The following is a 17,922-nucleotide window of genomic DNA, read 5'->3' on the forward strand; positions in this document are numbered from 1 at the left end:
CCCGCAATGCTATTCGCATCATAATCCCCCAAATTCTTCCCCGGCCCCAACAGCCCATCAATCACCCCCCACAACTCCCTCAGCGCAACCTGATCCCTTTCCTGCCCATACCCCCCTTCCCCTTCCATCCCAGCCCCCCCCCTCCCCAACCAACTCCCCGACCCCCCGGCAAGATACGGCGTCATATGCCCCCCCTCCTCATCATCATCCTCCGACGACCCCCTCTCCGACGAATCATGCCCCTCGTCACGGACATGATGCATCGCCGGCACCGCCCCGCCGTCCGTGTACACCGAGTAGATGCTGCTGCTTGCGTCGTCGTCGTTGTCGGCGGCGCCCCATTGCCGTGGGGCGAAGGGTTGAGGGTGGGGGGCCACAGCTGGGGAGGGGGGGCGCGAGGTTTCGAAGTTGAGGTGTGGGACTGCGACTGCGGCGTCCCGGCGTGGTTGGGGGAGGGTGGTGGCTGGTCGGGGGCGGAGGCGTGGGGGTGGGGTGGGTGGTGGTGGTGATGGTGGTAGTTGTGTGTGTGGGCGTGCGTGTGCGTAGAAGGGGGAGGGAGAGCGCTGGATGGAGAGCGGCGAGACGAGGTCCAGCTCGGGGTTTGATTGCGGTGGGGACGGTGACCGCGGGCGTGCTGCCGGTGCAGGTGGCATGATGGCTACGTAGTTGCTGCGGCGAGGGTTGGTTTCGCGGCCCCGGCGGCTCACGGTGTAGGTTGACCTCCGCAGGCCGGGGGCGGACATGGAGTCGGGTGGTGGGTCCCGCGAGTAGGGCGGCGGCGCGGGGAGGTTCAGGGTGGGATCGGTGTGCGAGCGGGCCGGGAACGGCCGGATGGGGGATGGTGGGAGGAGGCAGGGGTTGTAGAAGTTGAAAACGTCAATGTCGTCGATGTCGTCGAGCTTGAGTTCGGGTGGCCGACTCGCTCGTAGTCTAGGAGAAAGACTGTGGTACGAGGGCCGGAATGGCCGCTCGACTTCCCGCTGGATGTGCTGAGCATGGCTCGCCACTAGAATGGGCGGCGGGGAGCGCCTCTTGGGAATCACCAAGGGCGGGAGAAGATCTGGGCGCATTCTGAATCTTGGTGGTGCCGATTCGCAACGGATTTGTCTGTCGCGAGACTGGAGGGAGGGGCGACGAGGACGCCTATGCGGCCTATTTGGCTTCCATGACGGCCGGTATATTTGGCTGGTGGGTGCCATCGCCGGTAGTGTGGACTTGGAAATTCTAATTTGGACATTGGTGTGGGTAGGTCGGGCACTCGTCGAGGAGGACCGGAGTGACTTGTCGTCGTTCTCCTCAGGGGCTTATGTTGACTTTCAAGTAAGCATTCAAGTCGCCCAGTAGCCCTTCCAGGGAGTTGGCTGTTTCCTTGGAAGTCGCCCCTCACTTGCCCCGAGTAGTCGACATGCTTCCCCTGGCTTATCATAGTTCGTTACCCGTCGCATTCCTCGGCATGTCAACCCAGCGCGCGAGCCGGGGCCCGGCTCTGTTGTTGGCAACGGGGAATGTCGATCTTGGCGGTCTACCGCCATCCGGCATGGGTTTAGCGCCGAAGATATGAGTGGTGTTCACTGACAATAATAGACGCGGCGTTAAGAGACGCCGATCTCACCAAAGCTGACCCGTCCCAAGCCCCTGAATCGTAAACAACCCTAACCCTGCATATCCCCCCGTGAAGGTTTCAAGCCATTTTGGAACTCGTTGCATCGAGTGGCTTGATGAGTCAAGCCTGAGTGATGGGCTGGATAGTCTAAAAAGCCACCGGAGGCGGCTCTGGTGAGCAGACCATGACAGGTGCTGGTCGGTTTCGCTCAACACCAAGAGATGGTGCGCATGGACCTTGTGGGGATGCTTACTCGATGGTGGAACAGGGACTGGAGACGCCGCTGCTATTTGCAGCAAAGGTATTCGGCACTAGCAGTAGCTGAGAACGCCGATCACCCGCTTGGGCGTGTCGGCGTGCTGTTTGGAGGAGCACTTTTCCCTCATTTCTCGATTTGAAAATGTTGACTTCGGCACGCGATCGCGTGATCGGCGCCCCAAGCCGTCATCACATCGGCGAGCAGAATACAACGCCTATCCCGGATGGGCCGGACCGGCTGCACGTCCATGCCCAACACCAAGCGCCCAAGGCCAATGGCGGAACACTGGCGGAACGCCACTTCCTCCTCTCGGTATAGCACAAACCAGCACCGGTTAAGCGCCGGGTGGTCTCTGGAGCCGAATGACAAGATTGTGGACAACAACAAAATAAAACAGCACAAGCGCCTCTCGCCTCCCATTGACCGATTTTACCCCAGATAACGAACGCCCACAAACGCCTCCAATGCAAGATCCCTCCCTCGCTCAACGAGTTGACAAAAAAAGACCCTGACACCTTGTCCTCGGTCACCAGAATAAAAAAAGCCCCCAAAAAAACCCGACAAGCAACCTGCCCTATCTGTCCCGTCCGTCCCGTCTCCAACGAGGCGAAATGACCTGAGGTAACCTTCACTGTGTGACGGTAGTAGTAGTACCAGCAACCCCAAGCCACAGCTATTCATGGAACGGCTCGGAAGCAAAACTTGACCACCCCCCAACCCAAACCACCTCCCCAAAACAAAACAACCGAAAAAAGAAAAAAAGAAAAAGATCACCACCAAATATCCCCCCCCCTCACCCCCGGCACCATCACCCCCACCGGCACCCTCCCCCCATTCCCATTCCCACCACCATTCCCCCCACCACCACCACCATAACCAAGCTGCCCAACCCCCCCGTTACCCGCCGCCCCCACCGCGGCCGCCCACACGGGACTGGCGACGCGGCTCCGCACGATCGGGGTGCGGCGGCGCAGGTCCTCGAGGCGCTTGAGCAGGCGGGCGCGGTTCCACAGGCGGCGGACGTGCAGCTGTTTGATGGGGGAGGTGCGGTGGTTGATTTGGTGGTGGTGGTGGGGGCTGTTGTTGTTGCGGTAGTTGTGGTAGTGGGAGTTGCTGTTGTTGGTAAAGGGGTGGTGGCTGCTGCTGTGGTGGCTGCTGGAGTCGTCGTAGTCGTAGTAGTCGTCTTCGTCGCCGACGGCGGTGGAGGAGGATTCGGAGGCGGGGCCGCGCGGGGCGGGCTCGAAGAGCAGCATGGCGTCGGCCCACCGCGCCGCGTGCGCCTCGTGCTCGTCCATGAAGGTGAAGGTCACGGCGTCTTCGTCGTCCGGGAGCCGGCAGGTAATGAACCTGGGGCGGGGTTAGCGTTCTCTGTTGCCCCTCCACACTTCTTTCCCCTGCTCTCATAGACACACACACGGATCACGCAGACCACAGGTGGACAGACGGTCACGCGCACACACACACACGCATACACACACAGCACACACGCACACACACACATGCACGGGCAGGCCTATTCTAAGACAAGATCCCAATAGCAAGGGGCAGACCGGGGTAATGCATGTGTGGCGTGGCGGGGGCGTGGCGTCTGTCCGTCGATGCGGTGGGATGACAACATGACTGCAGTAAGAAATAGCTTGGCCTCCCCTTCCCCCCCTCCCTCTCCCCCGGGATGGAAGCCGGCCTCAGGTTTTAGTTGTAGCTTACCAGGTGATGAAGTTGGGCAGCGACAGGCTGACCTCCTTGGTGGTGGTGTGAAGCTGGGGCGAGCGCTGGTAGCCCGGGATGGTCTGGTACTGCGGGGGCCGGAGGTCCTGGGCGCGGAGGTAGGCGGCGTAGGCCGAGGCCACGGCGCGGTCGGAGAAGACGAGCCGGATGCGGTCGTCGGTGACCGAGACGTCGATGGCGACGAGGTTGGGCATTTTGGCGGTGGTGCGTGTGTGCTGGTGAGGATGATGATGGTAATGGTGGTGAGTTTGGCGAAGAGACTCGACTCGACTCGACTCGGGTTCCGGGTTGGGTTTGTGTTGGCTTTCGAGCGCCACCCGGAAATCACGGTGAGGGAGGTTGTGGCGGTGAGTCGGTGAGCCGCTTAAAGAGGGGCGTTTGCTCTACGGTTTGCGAGATGAAATCGGCGCTTGGTTGCTTGCTTCAGGAGACTTTTGTCTTCACGCTACCTTTACTTCTCAAGAGTGCCTTTTAGAAGGGACTCCCAGCAGCGGGTCTCTCCTGAGACAGCTTCGAGTCATCATGGCCCTGCCTCTTCTCTGCCGCGCTGGCAGTCGGTTCATGATGGTTTTGTTGGTCTGGCACACAGGGGCCAATCGCACGGCTCCAGTTGTTCGGCTCGTTGTGTCTTTGGCTTGACCTGCAGATGGGTGTCCACTCGCGGCCCTCGAGCAGCCAGTGAACGGCGCCCCAAATCAGCCACCAAGCTGCTCCAGGCCCTTTAGCCCAGCGCCAGCGCCTGACCGCCGACCACACATTGGCCTTCTCCACCCTCCATGAAACGCGGCATCGTCAGTTGGCAGTTTGTGAAGTTTCAGTCAGGTACAAATGGGCGGGCTCGCCCGCATCCCCGGTTCTCGTCCTGTCGGTCGACCTGACGGCAAGACCTGGGTTCCGTCGGACGTAGATAAGAACCCAAGTCGAATGGGTCATGGGTCAAGAAGCTGGAACTGGGCTGCTCTTAATGCGCATCCGGTCTCCCGAACGGCGGCCTGGCGCGGGAAGTGCGGTGAGGTAGGGCCACAGCAGGTTTATCAGATCTTGTTTGAGCCCGAGTGCGGCTGGCGGTCAGCCCACTTTAAGCCGCAACGATTTTGGGAGCATCGCGAAATCCTATCGGGACCTAACCACTCTGGTGATGCCCAACGTGGTGTTTCAGGTGAGATGCACAGCATTCCATCGCATGACTTGCATCATTTTCTCATGGTGCGGCCAACATGCGCTTGCCTGGTGGAGGGCAGAGTGAAGAAAACTCGGCCAGCTCGGCCGCTCGGTCCACGGTCCGGATGGTTGCACTGAATCACTGCCGCACCGGCTGGCCGGACACGGAGTTGCCACCGGCAGATCCCGAATGCCGGATGCCGGATGCGGGTGCCGGAGGATGAACCGGTCGAGCCGAAAAGCGAAGCTTGGGCTTTAGGCGAGGCCAGCATGGGTCAGGTGTTCTTGCTTCCTTTTTGAGAAAGCCGAAACCCAACGCACCAAAACAGGATTGTTCTCTCGACATTCCGCAAAGGCGCCTGCCAGCGTGCGGCGGGGCATGCAGGGTTCCAACTCAGCGGGCGATTTCGGAGGCACATTTTGAAAATGCGGGGGTTTTTGTCGCCCAGGCCCGAGTTTAGGTGCGATCGTCGGCTGATAAATAAAATCTGCTCGAGGAGGGTTTCGATGCAGGGCTCGGCACTGTCAAGCTTTCAGTGCTGAGGTTACCCTCTAAGTTATGGGTATGTCGGTAGTGTGTTGTGTGAACTTGGATGGAGTTACCTCTTTGATGGCATAATAATGGGAAGCCAGGGTTAGACAAAAACAGAATATTTTTGGGCATTCCACGCCACTAGACCCACTGCAGAGGTGGGGTGTGAGCTCGGACGAGATGAATGTTTTTAGAACGGGGGCCGAGCCATCAAGGTTCTCAGTCTTCCCAAATTCTGCCAGCATTGCAGGAGCTGAACGTGGGGGCAGCGCCAAACAAAATTCAATGACCAAGAGGGCTGAATCCAAGGTTCATCGAGCACAACGAGGGTGGAAAGGGTTGAAAACAGCCCGACCATGACAATTGCATGTTGGGCCGAAAGATGTCGGAGTCAAGTCTTTTAGATTGAAATGGGTTGCTGTGATGGACACACTTCAAAGGGCTGAATCAACTTGAATGAGTGAGAGTGGGAAACGGGAGAGGAGAGATGGAGAAACTGACAGTCAAGGCGACGCGACCAAGTGTGGTGATAACGTGGGATTATTCTGTTACAGAAGTTTGTACAAAGAAAAGAATTAGGTACTTTGCCCTCCCTCCTTCCTCTCAAATTTTCCGCGTCCGAATGACTAACATAAACCAAGTGACAAGTCTCAGGTGTTGTTGAGTGGAACTAAGATGAAAACGAAACTAGGGGCGGGAATATCGCTCATTCAAAGGGCCATGGCGGCAACGGCGGCGATACCGGCGAACCCCAGCCCGGCAACCTCAAAGTGAGGAGCTGCTCCGGTGCTAGTAGAGGAGGTGGCGGCGGCGTCTTGGGCCCCGGTGCCCGCGGGGGGCGTGGTGGCAGAAGCAGTGATGGCGCCTTCGCAGTGCCAGTGGTCGCCGTGGGGTTCGCAGCCGTAGGACTCGGTCGGGCTAGGTGCCAGAGCCCCCGTGCCGGCGGCGTCAGTGTGGTCGTGGTCATCATCCTCGTCCTCGTCCTCGTCGTGGTCATGGTCATGGTCATGGCCATGGGCGGCAGAAGTGGTGGCAGGAGCACCGGTGGTGGTGACGGCGTCAGCCGCGGTAGTAGCGGTACGAGCACCCTCACAGTGCCTGAGACACACAGACATTGGTTCAGCATCATGATTCATAGCATGACGCCCACGTGGGATGCAGGCGGCTTACCAGTGATCGCCATGCGGCTCGCAGCCGTACGACTCGGTAGGGGAGGGGGCGAGGGTCTCGGTCTGACCCAGGGCGGTGGAAACGAGTCCCAGGAGGACGGCGGCGTATGCAATGGCCTTCATTTTGATTTTGCGGGACGTGGTAGCCGGGTGTACCGTGAGCGGATGGACGAATCTGGGAGCGGGCCGTGGGAGCGGGAGGGCACGAGCATCGCATCAGTTCACGGAGACGCACAGAGGGAGGGTATAATATATGCGCCATGTGGCACGCCCACTGGTGACTGAAGCAGGGAACCGCAGCTCGTCCAGGGCCATGATCCATCCACCCACCAAGAACCAACCACCACGGTCAGTCGAGAAGGGACAAGAGACACGCGCCAACCCACTCCCCTTCCCCCTCGGTCCGGTTGAGAAGGGGGCCTTGACACTGCAGGAATGCGCTCATTCAATGTCCCATCGCCAAGAGTCCAAGGCACGGGTTGAGAGGTGGTGTCACGGTGCCACGGAGGTATGGTCATGGATGTGGCCTGCGGGAATGACCATTTCAACTGAATCCAAGGGGACTCGAGCGAATCAAGTGAATCGAAGGAGTGAGCCGCGTAAGTCGCGTGGGATGTCAGTTCCTTCTTGCATTTTCCTCGTGTCAAGTTAATTCCAGTCTGGATGTTGTCCCTGGTTTTGTGCGGTCTGTCACTGGTTGCCTGTATGTCTTGCTCCCACGAGGCCTCAGCTCTTTCCTGTTGGCTCGGGTTGTTGTGGTGAAACCTTGAAACTGGGGCAAATGGCACAGAACTGGCACGGAACTGGGTTTCTCACGGCCTTGTTGGAGGGGCTGAAGTCTTGGCTGGAGGGTTAGAAGCCCATCGAGGCCATCAAGGTTCTCGGACTGCTGGCCATCAAGGTGCGCAGGCACTTGGCGGGTAAAGATTGCGCGCAGTCTGGGCAAAGAATGGACCAATCAGATGTTGTGCATTTTCTTTCTTTACCCTCTTTTTACCCTCTTTCCACTCTTTCCACATCCACCCCCCCCCAGCCAACTCTCGGTCACAATCCCTTTTGGGTGGGTTTGTTCGAGTCCACTCACTCCTCCAACCCGCGTGCGTCGCTTGTGTCCTGGGCTGTTTTCCTTTTTGCTGTTGACACCCTCACATTCTGAACTTTGAGCCTTTTTTGTATTCTTGCCTTCCCTCCTACCCTAGGTACCCTTTCTTTGGAACACTAAGGCCATCACGGCATTTGCCTGCAGAAAGCTCGAACCCTTTCTTCACCCATTCCACGGCACCGGGTTTGCTGAAAGACCATTGGGACGGATCTGTCTGGTGTGTCCCTACCTAGGTCACTAGGTCACTGCATCACTGACTTATCCCCTTCTGTGGTGTATTCTCTTGGAGCTGCACTACGACTTCGCGCAGACCCCCTGTGCAACCCCCCATCCCTATCAGCCAACCGATACCCACCCTCGAAGAAATAGACGAAGCCACAGTCTGTTTGTCTCAGACACCCCGCGCTCTTGGTTCTGCACCCCTGGAGCCCTGACTCTCTCATCAGTGGCTGGGTACCTACCTACCTAATATATCCTCTCCCGTCCCCCCGAGTCGGTCCGCCCTTTTCGCGTTGCCGAACTTGTTTCTCCCTCCCGGACACCTACACCATGGCCCGGCTTCCTTCTCCTCTCCGGACGGCTGTCCTTTATGGCCTCCTGGCCGCCACTGGCGCACATATCGCACAGGCTGTTTCCCCGACCGCCCGACTAGTCTATCAAAGGGCGCCCCACGTGGACCCCTCTGTCTCAGACCCCAATCCGGCCACCATAACTGCGGTGTCAAAATGCCACGAGCATGGCACAGTGCAGTATGCCCCCCTCGCCCTCTAGTCACGTACCTTGTGCCGCTGACACTAGCCGCGCCTTGTAGATACTGCCAAGCAGGTGCCTCGGAGTTTAGGATATCGGGCGACGTCACTGCCTCGTCCTACACCGACTGCCACAACCATGGCGCCGACATGTAGGCCTCCCTCCTGTCCTCTCATTGGTGTCCATCAACTCACATCACCAGGTATTGCATGGCTCCTACCGGCGAGGTACAGGTCATTGCCGCCGCACAAACCGACGGGCCAACCCCGACCACCCAGGACGCCGCCACCAGCATCACGGCTGTGTCAAAATGCCATACGCATAGTTCTTTACTGTGGGTGATGATCAGTCCTGTCCTGCCATTCCTTGCCCATTCTAACAATTGTTAGCTACTGCATGGGTGGGACGGCCGAGTATGAGGTTCACACCACTGTAACGGCGACCCAGGACATTCCGCCGGCTTTCACCGGGTGCCACAGCCACGGGACCGAAACGTAAGTCATGTTCTGCGCCATCCTCCCGCATAAAACTCTGACATTGTCTAGCTTTTGTATCGGCCCCAACGGTGACGAGGTGGAAATCCATGTCGCCGGAGAAGAGGAGGGTGAGCATGACGAGGGCCATGCCGAGGGGGGGGACTGCCACTTCCATGCCGGTGTCGAGTAAGGATTACACTTCTCTTTTTCTCCATAACAGGCAACGCTAACCGGAGTAGGCACTGCACTGGCGTGGAAAACACCTGCGAACGCGTCGACAGAGACTACAACATCAATCTCCGCGTCGGCCTCCTATTCGTCATGCTTGCGACCAGTTCCATTGGCGTCTTCACCCCAATCCTGGTGGCTTCCTATATCTCACCAACTCATCCCGTTTTCACCGTCCTCAGGCAATTCGGCACTGGCGTCATCATCTCGACCGCTTTTGTTCATGTGAGTGACGTTTAACCCTGGTCCACGCCACAAATACTGACGAGGCCGGCCATAGCTCTACACACATGCCAACCTCATGTTCACCAACGAGTGTCTCGGCGAGCTCGAGTACGAGGCTACCGCGGCTGCCATTCTCATGGCTGGTATCTTCCTGTCCTTCTTGGTTGAGTACTGCGGCAGTCGTCTCGTCCAATGGCACGAGGCCAAAGCCAAGCCCAGCACCGTCGAGGCAGTCGGACATGGCCATGCCGCACCCGAAGCCCGAACTGACATGGTCAACATTGCCGTCCTAGAAGCCGGCGTCATCTTCCACTCCCTCCGTAAGCCTCCCAGCAACCACCCCTTTCCAATCACACCCCACTGACCGTTTCACCCCAGTCATCGGCCTCACCCTCGTCGTCGCCGGCGACGCCTTCTTCCTCACCCTCTTCGCCGTAATCGTCTTCCACCAAATGTTCGAAGGCCTCGCCCTGGGCACACGCATCGCCGCGCTCGGCCGTCCCTGCCCCACCGACACTCCCATCACCGGCCACGGCCACGGCGGCCACAACCACGCCCACGCCCACGAGCACTACCACGCCCACGACGAGTCCACCCCCGCAGCCACCACCACCACCACCGGCACCCCCGAACCCAAAACCGCCCACGCCACAACCGACGCCTCCAACAGCAGCACCCACACCACCACCCCCACCCCCTCCGCCACCACTCCCCAAGCCGCAGCATCCGTATCCCTCCGCCGCAAACTCCTCCTCGCCCTCGCCTTCGCCCTGGTCACCCCCCTCGGCATGGGCATCGGCATCGGCGTGCTGCAGAACTTCAACGGCAACGACCCGGCCACCATCATCGCCATCGGCACGCTGGACGCCTTCTCCGCGGGCATCCTGGTGTGGGTCGGGGTGGTGGAGATGTGGGCGCACGACTGGATGCTGGGCGGCGAGATGACAAGGGCGGGGCCGGTCAGGACGGTGTTGGGGTTGGGGGCGTTGGTGGTGGGGATGGGGGTGATGAGTTTGTTGGGGAAGTGGGCGTGATTAGGTACCTAGGTATCTTACTTTGAGGTGGGAAGGGATGTGGGTTGTTTTTGGGGTGGATGGGAAAAGTGTGGTTTTGTTTGGGTTGGAGCATGGCGTTTGGTGTGTTTATATTGGGATGGGATGCATGGCGTTGGGGTTGCATTGCGCACATGTATTGGGGATGTTGTCCGATTTGGTCACTCGATAGCTTCTGGATTCATTGCAAAACCCCCCAAAAGCCAGGAGGATATCATACCCAAACAATCAAGTTTATATCCTCAAATCAGATGTGTTCTTGGTGACCGATTGCTGCCTATTGGGGACCTCAAGTAAAAAAAAAAACATGAACCAACGCGCATAACTCCAGTGATCTGATAGGCGTGACATGCTGCACGGAGGCCGACAGCGACCCCAGCCTCGTACCACAAGGACAGCTTGAGCCGCCCGGTTTCTCTTCCGTCCACCACCGGTCCCTTCACGTCAGTTCCAAGGTCAGAGAAACGCCTGGCGACAAGCAATGGTGGGCTCAAAAATCACCCATGATTACTACGCCGTTCTCGGCATCACACAGACCGGGGATGAGAACTTAATCAAGGCCAGTTACAAGCGCCTGGCCAAGCTGAGGCATCCCGACAAAAACCTCGCCAACCCACAGGCTACGGCCGACTTTCAGCTGGTATGCCCCGGACGACCAAAGCCCAGACTCCCACTATGGCGCTGACATATGCACCCTCGTACCCAGCTGAACGCGGCCTACTCAACACTCAAAGACGCCGCCAAACGCCGAGACTACGACCTCTACCACTACCCTTCCGTACGATCCAAACAACCCCCCAAACCAACCACCAACCCACCCCCCAAACCCAACCCCACCACCACCCCCTCCCCCTCCGACAACAACCAAGCCCACCAACACTACACCCACCGCCTCGCCCAGCTCGACAGCGCCCTGCAAGCCCTACAAACCCGCCACACCACGCTCACCACCGCCCTCACCACCGCCACCGCCGCCCTCCACAAAACCAGAACCTCCCTCGCCAACCTCTCCACCCAAGAAGCCGACGACGCCGCCGCCGCCGCCAAAGCCGCCGCCCTCGCAGCCGCCGCTACCAGAGGCGCTTCCTGGTTCCCATTCCCATTCAACCTCTTCAGCGGCCCGCCACCACCCCCACCGACAGAAGAAGAAGCCGCACAGCAGGCCGAGGAAGCGGAGGTGCGGGCGCGGCGGGCGGTGGAGCGGCGGACGGGGCGGCTGGTGCTGGAGGCGAAGCGGGTGGTGCAGGGGGCGACGGTGGTGGAGCTGCGGGGGTTGTTGGAGGGGGTGGAGCGGGAGATGGGGGAGATGAGGCGGGTGAGGGCGGAGGTGGTGAGGGAGGAGGGGGAGAGGGTAGAGAGGGAGAGGATGGAGAGGGAGAGGAGGGATAGGGAGAGGAGGATGTGGGAGGAGATGGAACGGCAGGCGAGGGAGGAAAGGGAGGAGAGGGAGGCGGCGGAGGAGGCGAGGGAGCAGTTGAGGAGGGCGTGGGAGGAGATTGAAAGGCGGAGGAAGGAGGAGGAAGAGAAGAAGGTGAGGGTGGAGAGGGAGCAGAGGGCGAGGGAGGAGAGGGAACGAAGAGCGAAGGAGAAATTGGAAAGGGAGTGGGATAGGTGGCAGGAAGAGCAGGAACGGATAGCGAGGGAAGAAAAGGAAAGGGAACGGGTACGAGAACGAAAGCTGGAGCTGGAAAAGAAGAGGATGGAGAAAAAGAAAGCCAAGGAGGAATTGGAGCGGGAGCAGCATCGGAAAGCCGCAGAGAAGATAGAGGAGGTACTACAGCGGGTAAGGCGCGCGCAAGAGGAGGGTAACGCAAGGGGTGAGCAGGTGGAAGATATGGACGGGAAAGAAACGCACCCCAAGCCGCAAGGGGTGGCACAGGCAGCGCCGGGTCCAAACCTTGGTAAGAAAAACAAGAAGCCTGGCTCATCTACGCTCGGCAACAACAACAACCAAAAGGCATGCCCGCCCGGCTCCGACAGCAGCAACAACACCAACAACCAGAAGGCAGCCCCCTCTGGCCCTAGGATCAATCATAAGGCGGCCCCATTTCCCCCTGATAGAAACAACCAGCAAAAGCCAACCCCACCCGGCCCTCGCAACAAGAAGAACCCGGACTTGTCTGGGCCCGGCAACACGGACGCCGGCGGATCATCATGCAAGCACAAAGGATGGTGGAGCCGCCAGGAAGGCCGCCACCTGTGTTCTCGTTGCCAACAGTCAACGTCGCGTTTCGCTTTCCAGTGCCCCGGCTGCCAGATGGTTGCATGTGGCCGATGCCGCGACGTCTTGAGAGCCAAATGAGGATGGTTGGGGTCGGGAGAGGGGTTGGTGCGAGGACGGAACCTGAGAATTTGCAAAGATAATTAACTGTATTTAGCTCAGACGGGCTAGCTGGCTAATTGTGATATTCACGCCATTGTTAGTAAGAGAGGAGGAACGGGGTCGTGCAAATCATCGTCAGTATCTTTTAGGGTATCTTGAATAAGGCGTGCGCCGCAGCCACTCGTCTCAAAACCAACCCAGCAACATTTTTTTATACAAATCCGCTCCTCCATGGCACCCCCGCGGCACTGCCGCACGCCATGGGCGTACGCAAAAGTTAAAGCCCCGGGCCCCAGGTACTGCCCGCGCGCCCGCCGTTCGCTTCAACCTCGTATCTCCCCAGGCTCTCCTGCCACGTCTGCCAGTCAAACCCCTCGTCCATCGTCGTATCCATATCCTCCCCGCCCATATTCGGCAGGCGTAGGATGTCCGGCGAGCCAGTCGTCGGCCAGAGCCAGGGCGGTAGGTTCTCCTCGGCATTTTGCGGCCCCTGCGCCATTCCCTGCGGCGTCTGCTGTTGATGCTGGGGTTGTGATAGATGGGCGGGCAAGCTCATCGAGGTCGAAGTCCTGCCCATTTGTTGGAGGTCGGGTATCGGGGTGCTTGGGTCAAAGCTTATCGCGCTGTCGACTTGCGAGGGGTCGCTTGTCTGGTTTTGGTAAGGGAAGAAGGCGACACGCGCGATCTCCTCGGGTTGGGCCGTGGACCACAGGGGCGCAAAATCTAGAGGGATAAATGAGGGGTTGGACATGGCTTGGTCGATAAAGTCCATCACTTCGGGTTTGGCATAGTTCGCGGTGGCCGCTGGGTGTATGCCCATCGTGTCCTGTGGCATGGTCTGGCTCCGAGCTGGTGCCCCGGCTACTGGGTCTTGGTGGAGTTGGGGTTCCTCTTGAGCGGGCAGATTTACAAGCTTCCGCCAGCGCTCGCGGGCAGCGGCAGCTTTTATGGAAGCCGGGATGCCGCCGAAGCTGGTGGGGGGGCTTCTGGACTGGTCCTGGAGGTCTAGTTCTCGTGAAGCTTGTGGGTCTGCGCGCAAGCGGGCAATCTCGGCCTCGCGGTGCTTCTTGACCCTCAGATACAGCTTCCTTAGGGGCATCCACACGGCGTGGTGGCTCGTCAGCTTCTCGAGCTCGGCTGGGTTGGGCGACAGGAACGTCAAGTTCAGGGCGGCCCAAGCTCGCTCGGCCTTGGGGCCCCACGGACGGTGCGAAACTTCAATCAGCGTGTACGCCAGCGCATGCCAGTGGCTCCAGGTCTGGAATAACCAGCGCCACTGTTTACAGCGGGGGTCTGTGTTCAAGATATGGCTGTACTCGAACACGTCGAGTGCGGCGTTGAGCAGGCGCGCCCGCACATCCTCGGAAAGCACATCATCGCCGGGGCCCGGGAATAGAACAGGCTGGTAGATGACGAGGGTCATCTTGGCGACGATGATCCGGGTAACGTTGGATGCCACCCAGAACATGGAGTTGGAGCTGTCCTTGTGCAGCCGCTGCTCCACTTTTCGCGACGCTTCGGTGAGCAACGCCTCGCGCTCCTCTAGCGACTTTCCGGCATCGGAGGGGCAAACGGGAGTCATGCCGGATGAGACAATGTGCAAGCGCCTCGACAAGGAGCAGATCTCGTAGCGAATGAGAGAGAAGGCCATGTCCGTGGTGCCCTCTCTCGGTTCGGGAAGCTCCTTGCTCTCCGGTGAGATGTCGGTATCGTTAATGTTGAGAGGGATCTGGGTGTCAAACGTCCCCGAGACGATGGTGAGGTCGGTCCCTTGGTCCTCGGCGGACCGCAGATCCAGCACGCACACGGCCCAGAAGAGTCGCCGGCGCATCTCGATCTGGAAGGGTGTGAGATTCGGAAAGTGGGTTCCGTCGCGGTGGAGGCCCAGGGCCTGACTGAGGCGGATGAGTAGAGCGGTGAGTGTCCAAGCGAATCTTGTGTCGTCGTGCCGGCGAACGAAAACGAGGAAAAGCATAAAGGCCTGGATGACGGTGAAGTCGGGTTTGGTAAGGAATTCGGCCCTTGCCAAAGCCTGTTCGACGGCGAAACGGTATTTCTGAATCAGGGTGGTCTTCTCGGTACCAAAATTGAGTTTGACCTGCGGGTGTTAGAAGAAACAACATTGTCTGGGGCGCATGCACATACCTCCTCCTCGTCCAGCGAGGTGATGGAGGCATAATAGATGGAGAACATCAATGCCTCCGTCGAGGGCGTGAGGCCATCCAGATTGTGTCGGAGCTCCTTGATGACTTTGCTCATGCTGGGGACATGGATGACTTTGAGGATGGGGTCGACATTCTCTTGGTAGACCTGCCAGATGAAGGGAATCTGGGACGGTAAGGGATGGAGAGCTCTGAGGTCGACGTCGGCCGAGCGGTATCCGAGGATGAAGGACTGGTGCTCTATTAAGCTCTTTTCGTGGCTGATCGACTCGGGGGAGGCTTCCACATCGGACTCGACGGATTCTTCGTCTGTGAGGTATTGCGACGCCTTGCGGAGTTCATCCAGCTGTAGCGCATTAATCCCGGTGTACCCGGTCCCGTAAAAGAGAGCTGGCTTACCTCGTCGTTTATCGACGACCATAATGAGCTGCTGACATATCGCGTCACGCCCCTCTCGTTCAAGACCAGGCGGCCAAACTGCTTGTGCACATCGGGAGAGGCTTTGCCGATCGAGTCTGTCTCGGAGATGGATGCTGATGTCGGCCGTGTCTGTAGCCTGGCGTGGGTGAAGCCAGGTGATTCATGGTTCACGCTGCCGCTTGTAACGTTGGGCCCGGGCATCGAACGCCCTCCGAGAGCATGGTCATCCTTTTGATACGCAGCCCCCGCCTCCGGGGAGTTCCCCGCGCTGTAAGGGTGGCGTACCGACTCGACCTCAATCTGGCCGCTAAGCTCTTCGACAATGCCTTCCAGCTTCCGCAGCCGCTTCATTAACTCTAGCTCGCGCTCGCTAGACGGTTGTTTTGCGGGCGCATTGGGGTCCTTGGGGCGAACGCGCCGTGGTGCCCGGCCCGGGGCCGGGAAGATGCAGGGAATTTGGCCGCGGCGGCAGTTGGAGCATGGCATGTGTTTGTCACAACGGACCTGCGTTAAGCTGTTAGCTGAGGCGACCCGCGGCCGCACAAAAGGCAGCGCACCTTTCTCCTCCGGCAGGTAACGCAACTGCGCGGGTTGAGCGCGGTTGAGGGGGCGGCAGTGGGCGAGTAGACAGAAGCACCTGGGGGCGGGTGACGTGCCAAGGCGATGATCTGTTGGGGGTCATAGCCATCGTGGGCGCTCGTGGCATCGGTTGACTTCGGTGTGTCTTCGCCCGTCGAGGGCTGCACACTCGAATTTCCTCCCTCAGGCATGGTGGCGGCGGCGGCGTGTCGGCGGATGGAGGGGCCGGGAACGGGATTCGGCGGATTTGGAGTTCAGAGTGCTGAGGCTCGATTGGCGGGGTCGGGAGGAGGGCACGGCTGCTGATGCGTGACGAAATGCATATGAGCGTTGTGGATCGTTTAGACGGCCGCACCGGATTACGCCTTCTAGAATATGTACAGAGGGGAATGCGTTGGTAAGGCGTTTGGCAAGGCGAAGATGGGATTCTTTTTTGGCCTGGTAGATTTTGGTAAGCTGAGTTGAGTTGATTTGATTTGGGAACAAATGCCTGACTGAGTGAGAAAAGATGGTGGGGTCACAGGATCGCCAAGCACCCCAGTGGCCAATGCCTCTCCCGCTTGTCGCCCCGAACCAGTCTGGCCCGCATCCGTCGGCAACTGAGTGGGCTCAGCCGGGGTCCTCAAAATCTAGTATGTGCATACAGGTATCCGTCCTTCCGTAGATACCGGACTTATTCCCGGGCGAACCAGGGTGCAGCCCCGAGCATCGCTTCGTCCCGGTTTCGCTTTGGTGCTGGATGAGTCAGGTCTCGGCTTCGCGCTTCATCATTTAGGTTGATCTCGTCAGAGCCTCAATATCGGGTTGCTCTTCGAGGAGGTTAACGATAGGCAGAAAAACCTTTCCCGGCTGCCCCTCCTCCGTGTTCCCGGCGATAACGGCCCTCACGTCATCCCAAGTCTTCCATTCCCAACAGGAACATTTATGGGGCTCGAGGACCTGCATGGGATGGATTAGCAGGGGGAAGAGATGAAAAGTGAGATCATGGTTCACGGCAGGGAGAAACACACCTGGGGCTCTTGCGTGTCGTCAAGCCTTTGGCACAACACAAAGATGGTGATATAGTGCTTTTCCGGGCTGAAGATGTCGTTTGTCAATGTGAGAAGCTTCTCGGCTTTGACAACGAGGCCTGTTTCTTCCAACGTCTCCCGCTCAGCACATGCAAAATAGCTCTCTCCCATCTCAAGATGGCCTCCCGGGAACTGCCATTGTCCTGCAATGTGTCAGCCAAGCCGCAGCCTGCAGTCAAGAACTCAAGCCACAATATGTCATACCGTCACCGTGTGAGCCTTTCCGAATGCCCACTACCATCCGACCCAGTTTGTCGCGCACAATGGCGGCGACGCCTACTCGGACAACTGGGTTCTGGGCTGACATGGTTGTTGACTCGCTGACTTGCCCTGCTAACGCTAACGGTTTGCTAACAGTGCCACGCTCTTTTTTTTTTATATTTTAGGCAGATGATGAATTGATCTGTAAGTGCGGGGAAAATAAAGCCCCTGCACGTGCAATTCTTGGAAATCTTGATCCTCTCCTTCCCGGCTTGGCCTGCAACGTCTCTGACAGGTTCGCCTTCAAAACTTAAAAAAAAGTTGTAACTAATCGACAACAGCATGGGAGCTCCCCCCACATTTGGTTATCGCGAGTCAGAAACCGAATGCCAAGCGGCATTTCCCGACAGTGATTTAGAGAGCTTTACATTACTGCGTTTCGTTTCGTCCTTTCCTCCCCTTCACTCAACATATTTGCCGCACAAAGGCGACCGAAAATAAAGATAACCATAGTAGCAAGTGGGTAAAGTAGCTTGGGATTTGGAAAGATGTGTCGGGAGGACCCCAAAGCATGAGTGAGCTCTTTGAACGATTGAAACAAAAGGCGAACGACTGGGGACCCCTGAACCCCTCAACCCCGGTTTCCACGCTGCTGACGAAAGGCCGAGCGAAACAAAACATCTACCTCGGGTGTCTTGCTCTCTAGGACTTGGAGAGTCGTTATAGCACCCTCGTCGTCATTTCCAAGGCTTATAACACCGACGAGTTCGTCCAGGGCGAGGACTCGTTGAAGGAGTCAGCATGAGCCGTATTGAAATCACTTACATCGCACACTCCATTCTCGTCACCAACATTGTCGTTGCTGTTTGCCTCACGGGCTTC

General features: G+C 58.6%; 8 protein-coding genes across 8 annotated transcripts; 1 reads left to right on the forward strand and 7 right to left on the reverse strand.

Annotated features, from left to right (window-relative positions):
- Positions 1–481: 481 nt before the first annotated feature.
- F5144DRAFT_559040 (uncharacterized protein) lies at positions 482–1,199 on the reverse strand (the record flags this gene model as incomplete). The annotated part of the gene is made up of 1 exon (XM_066788115.1): positions 482–1,199. A coding segment is annotated over one exon (718 nt), but the record flags the coding sequence as incomplete, so codon positions are not given.
- A 574-nt stretch (positions 1,200–1,773) lies between these two features.
- Positions 1,774–2,646, reverse strand: F5144DRAFT_559041 (uncharacterized protein). The gene has a single exon (XM_066788116.1). It carries the CDS (start codon positions 2,280–2,282, stop codon positions 1,986–1,988), a length of 297 nt encoding a protein of 98 aa, XP_066649587.1. The 5' UTR covers positions 2,283–2,646; the 3' UTR covers positions 1,774–1,985.
- A 181-nt stretch (positions 2,647–2,827) lies between these two features.
- F5144DRAFT_461125 (uncharacterized protein) lies at positions 2,828–3,784 on the reverse strand (the record flags this gene model as incomplete). The annotated part of the gene is made up of 2 exons (XM_066784979.1): positions 2,828–3,209; positions 3,570–3,784. Coding segments are annotated over 2 exons (597 nt in total), but the record flags the coding sequence as incomplete, so codon positions are not given.
- A 277-nt stretch (positions 3,785–4,061) lies between these two features.
- F5144DRAFT_589542 (uncharacterized protein) lies at positions 4,062–5,132 on the reverse strand (the record flags this gene model as incomplete). Its single annotated transcript, XM_066790052.1, has 4 exons — positions 4,062–4,362; positions 4,844–4,885; positions 4,916–5,043; positions 5,073–5,132. The coding sequence occupies 4 exons, from the start codon at positions 5,130–5,132 to the stop codon at positions 4,062–4,064; spliced, it is 531 nt and encodes a 176-aa protein (XP_066649589.1).
- An 861-nt stretch (positions 5,133–5,993) lies between these two features.
- Positions 5,994–6,575, reverse strand: F5144DRAFT_480188 (uncharacterized protein; the record flags this gene model as incomplete). The annotated part of the gene is made up of 2 exons (XM_066785214.1): positions 5,994–6,381; positions 6,454–6,575. 2 exons carry the CDS (start codon positions 6,573–6,575, stop codon positions 5,994–5,996), a joined length of 510 nt encoding a protein of 169 aa, XP_066649590.1.
- A 1,528-nt stretch (positions 6,576–8,103) lies between these two features.
- F5144DRAFT_479761 (uncharacterized protein) lies at positions 8,104–10,267 on the forward strand (the record flags this gene model as incomplete). The annotated part of the gene is made up of 8 exons (XM_066785188.1): positions 8,104–8,303; positions 8,366–8,455; positions 8,507–8,638; positions 8,694–8,798; positions 8,850–8,966; positions 9,020–9,233; positions 9,289–9,553; positions 9,612–10,267. The coding sequence occupies 8 exons, from the start codon at positions 8,104–8,106 to the stop codon at positions 10,265–10,267; spliced, it is 1,779 nt and encodes a 592-aa protein (XP_066649591.1).
- Positions 10,268–12,736: 2,469 nt separating this feature from the next.
- Positions 12,737–16,250, reverse strand: F5144DRAFT_82798 (fungal-specific transcription factor domain-containing protein). Its single transcript, XM_066793455.1, has 4 exons — positions 15,748–16,250; positions 15,170–15,694; positions 14,754–15,116; positions 12,737–14,706 (listed from the first exon to the last, which is right to left on the reverse strand). The coding sequence occupies exons 1-4, from the start codon at positions 15,958–15,960 to the stop codon at positions 12,886–12,888; spliced, it is 2,922 nt and encodes a 973-aa protein (XP_066649592.1). The 5' UTR covers positions 15,961–16,250; the 3' UTR covers positions 12,737–12,885.
- Positions 16,251–17,325, reverse strand: F5144DRAFT_82797 (NUDIX hydrolase domain-like protein). Its single transcript, XM_066793454.1, has 3 exons — positions 17,044–17,325; positions 16,780–16,982; positions 16,251–16,708 (listed from the first exon to the last, which is right to left on the reverse strand). Exons 1-3 carry the CDS (start codon positions 17,144–17,146, stop codon positions 16,541–16,543), a joined length of 474 nt encoding a protein of 157 aa, XP_066649593.1. The 5' UTR covers positions 17,147–17,325; the 3' UTR covers positions 16,251–16,540.
- Positions 17,326–17,922: the final 597 nt, after the last annotated feature.

The sequence above is a fragment of the Chaetomium tenue genome, assembly GCF_020726465.1.
Source record: "Chaetomium tenue strain MPI-SDFR-AT-0079 chromosome Unknown F5144scaffold_1, whole genome shotgun sequence".
Lineage (NCBI taxonomy): Eukaryota > Fungi > Ascomycota > Sordariomycetes > Sordariales > Chaetomiaceae > Chaetomium > Chaetomium tenue.

Excerpts from the sequence above, each read along its gene's own strand:
- F5144DRAFT_559041 (XM_066788116.1), bottom strand. The coding sequence starts at position 2,282 with ATGGGAGGCGAGAGGCGCTTGTGCTGTTTTATTTTGTTGTTGTCCACA.
- F5144DRAFT_82798 (XM_066793455.1), bottom strand. The coding sequence starts at position 15,960 with ATGCCTGAGGGAGGAAATTCGAGTGTGCAGCCCTCGACGGGCGAAGAC. Across the intron at positions 15,695-15,747 it reads TTACCTGCCGGAGGAGAAAG|GTCCGTTGTGACAAACACAT; the intron begins GTGCGCTGCCTT and ends AGCTTAACGCAG. Across the intron at positions 15,117-15,169 it reads GGTCGTCGATAAACGACGAG|CTGGATGAACTCCGCAAGGC; the intron begins GTAAGCCAGCTC and ends AATGCGCTACAG.
- F5144DRAFT_82797 (XM_066793454.1), bottom strand. The coding sequence starts at position 17,146 with ATGTCAGCCCAGAACCCAGTTGTCCGAGTAGGCGTCGCCGCCATTGTG. Across the intron at positions 16,983-17,043 it reads GAAAGGCTCACACGGTGACG|GACAATGGCAGTTCCCGGGA; the intron begins GTATGACATATT and ends GACACATTGCAG. Across the intron at positions 16,709-16,779 it reads ACGACACGCAAGAGCCCCAG|GTCCTCGAGCCCCATAAATG; the intron begins GTGTGTTTCTCC and ends CATCCCATGCAG.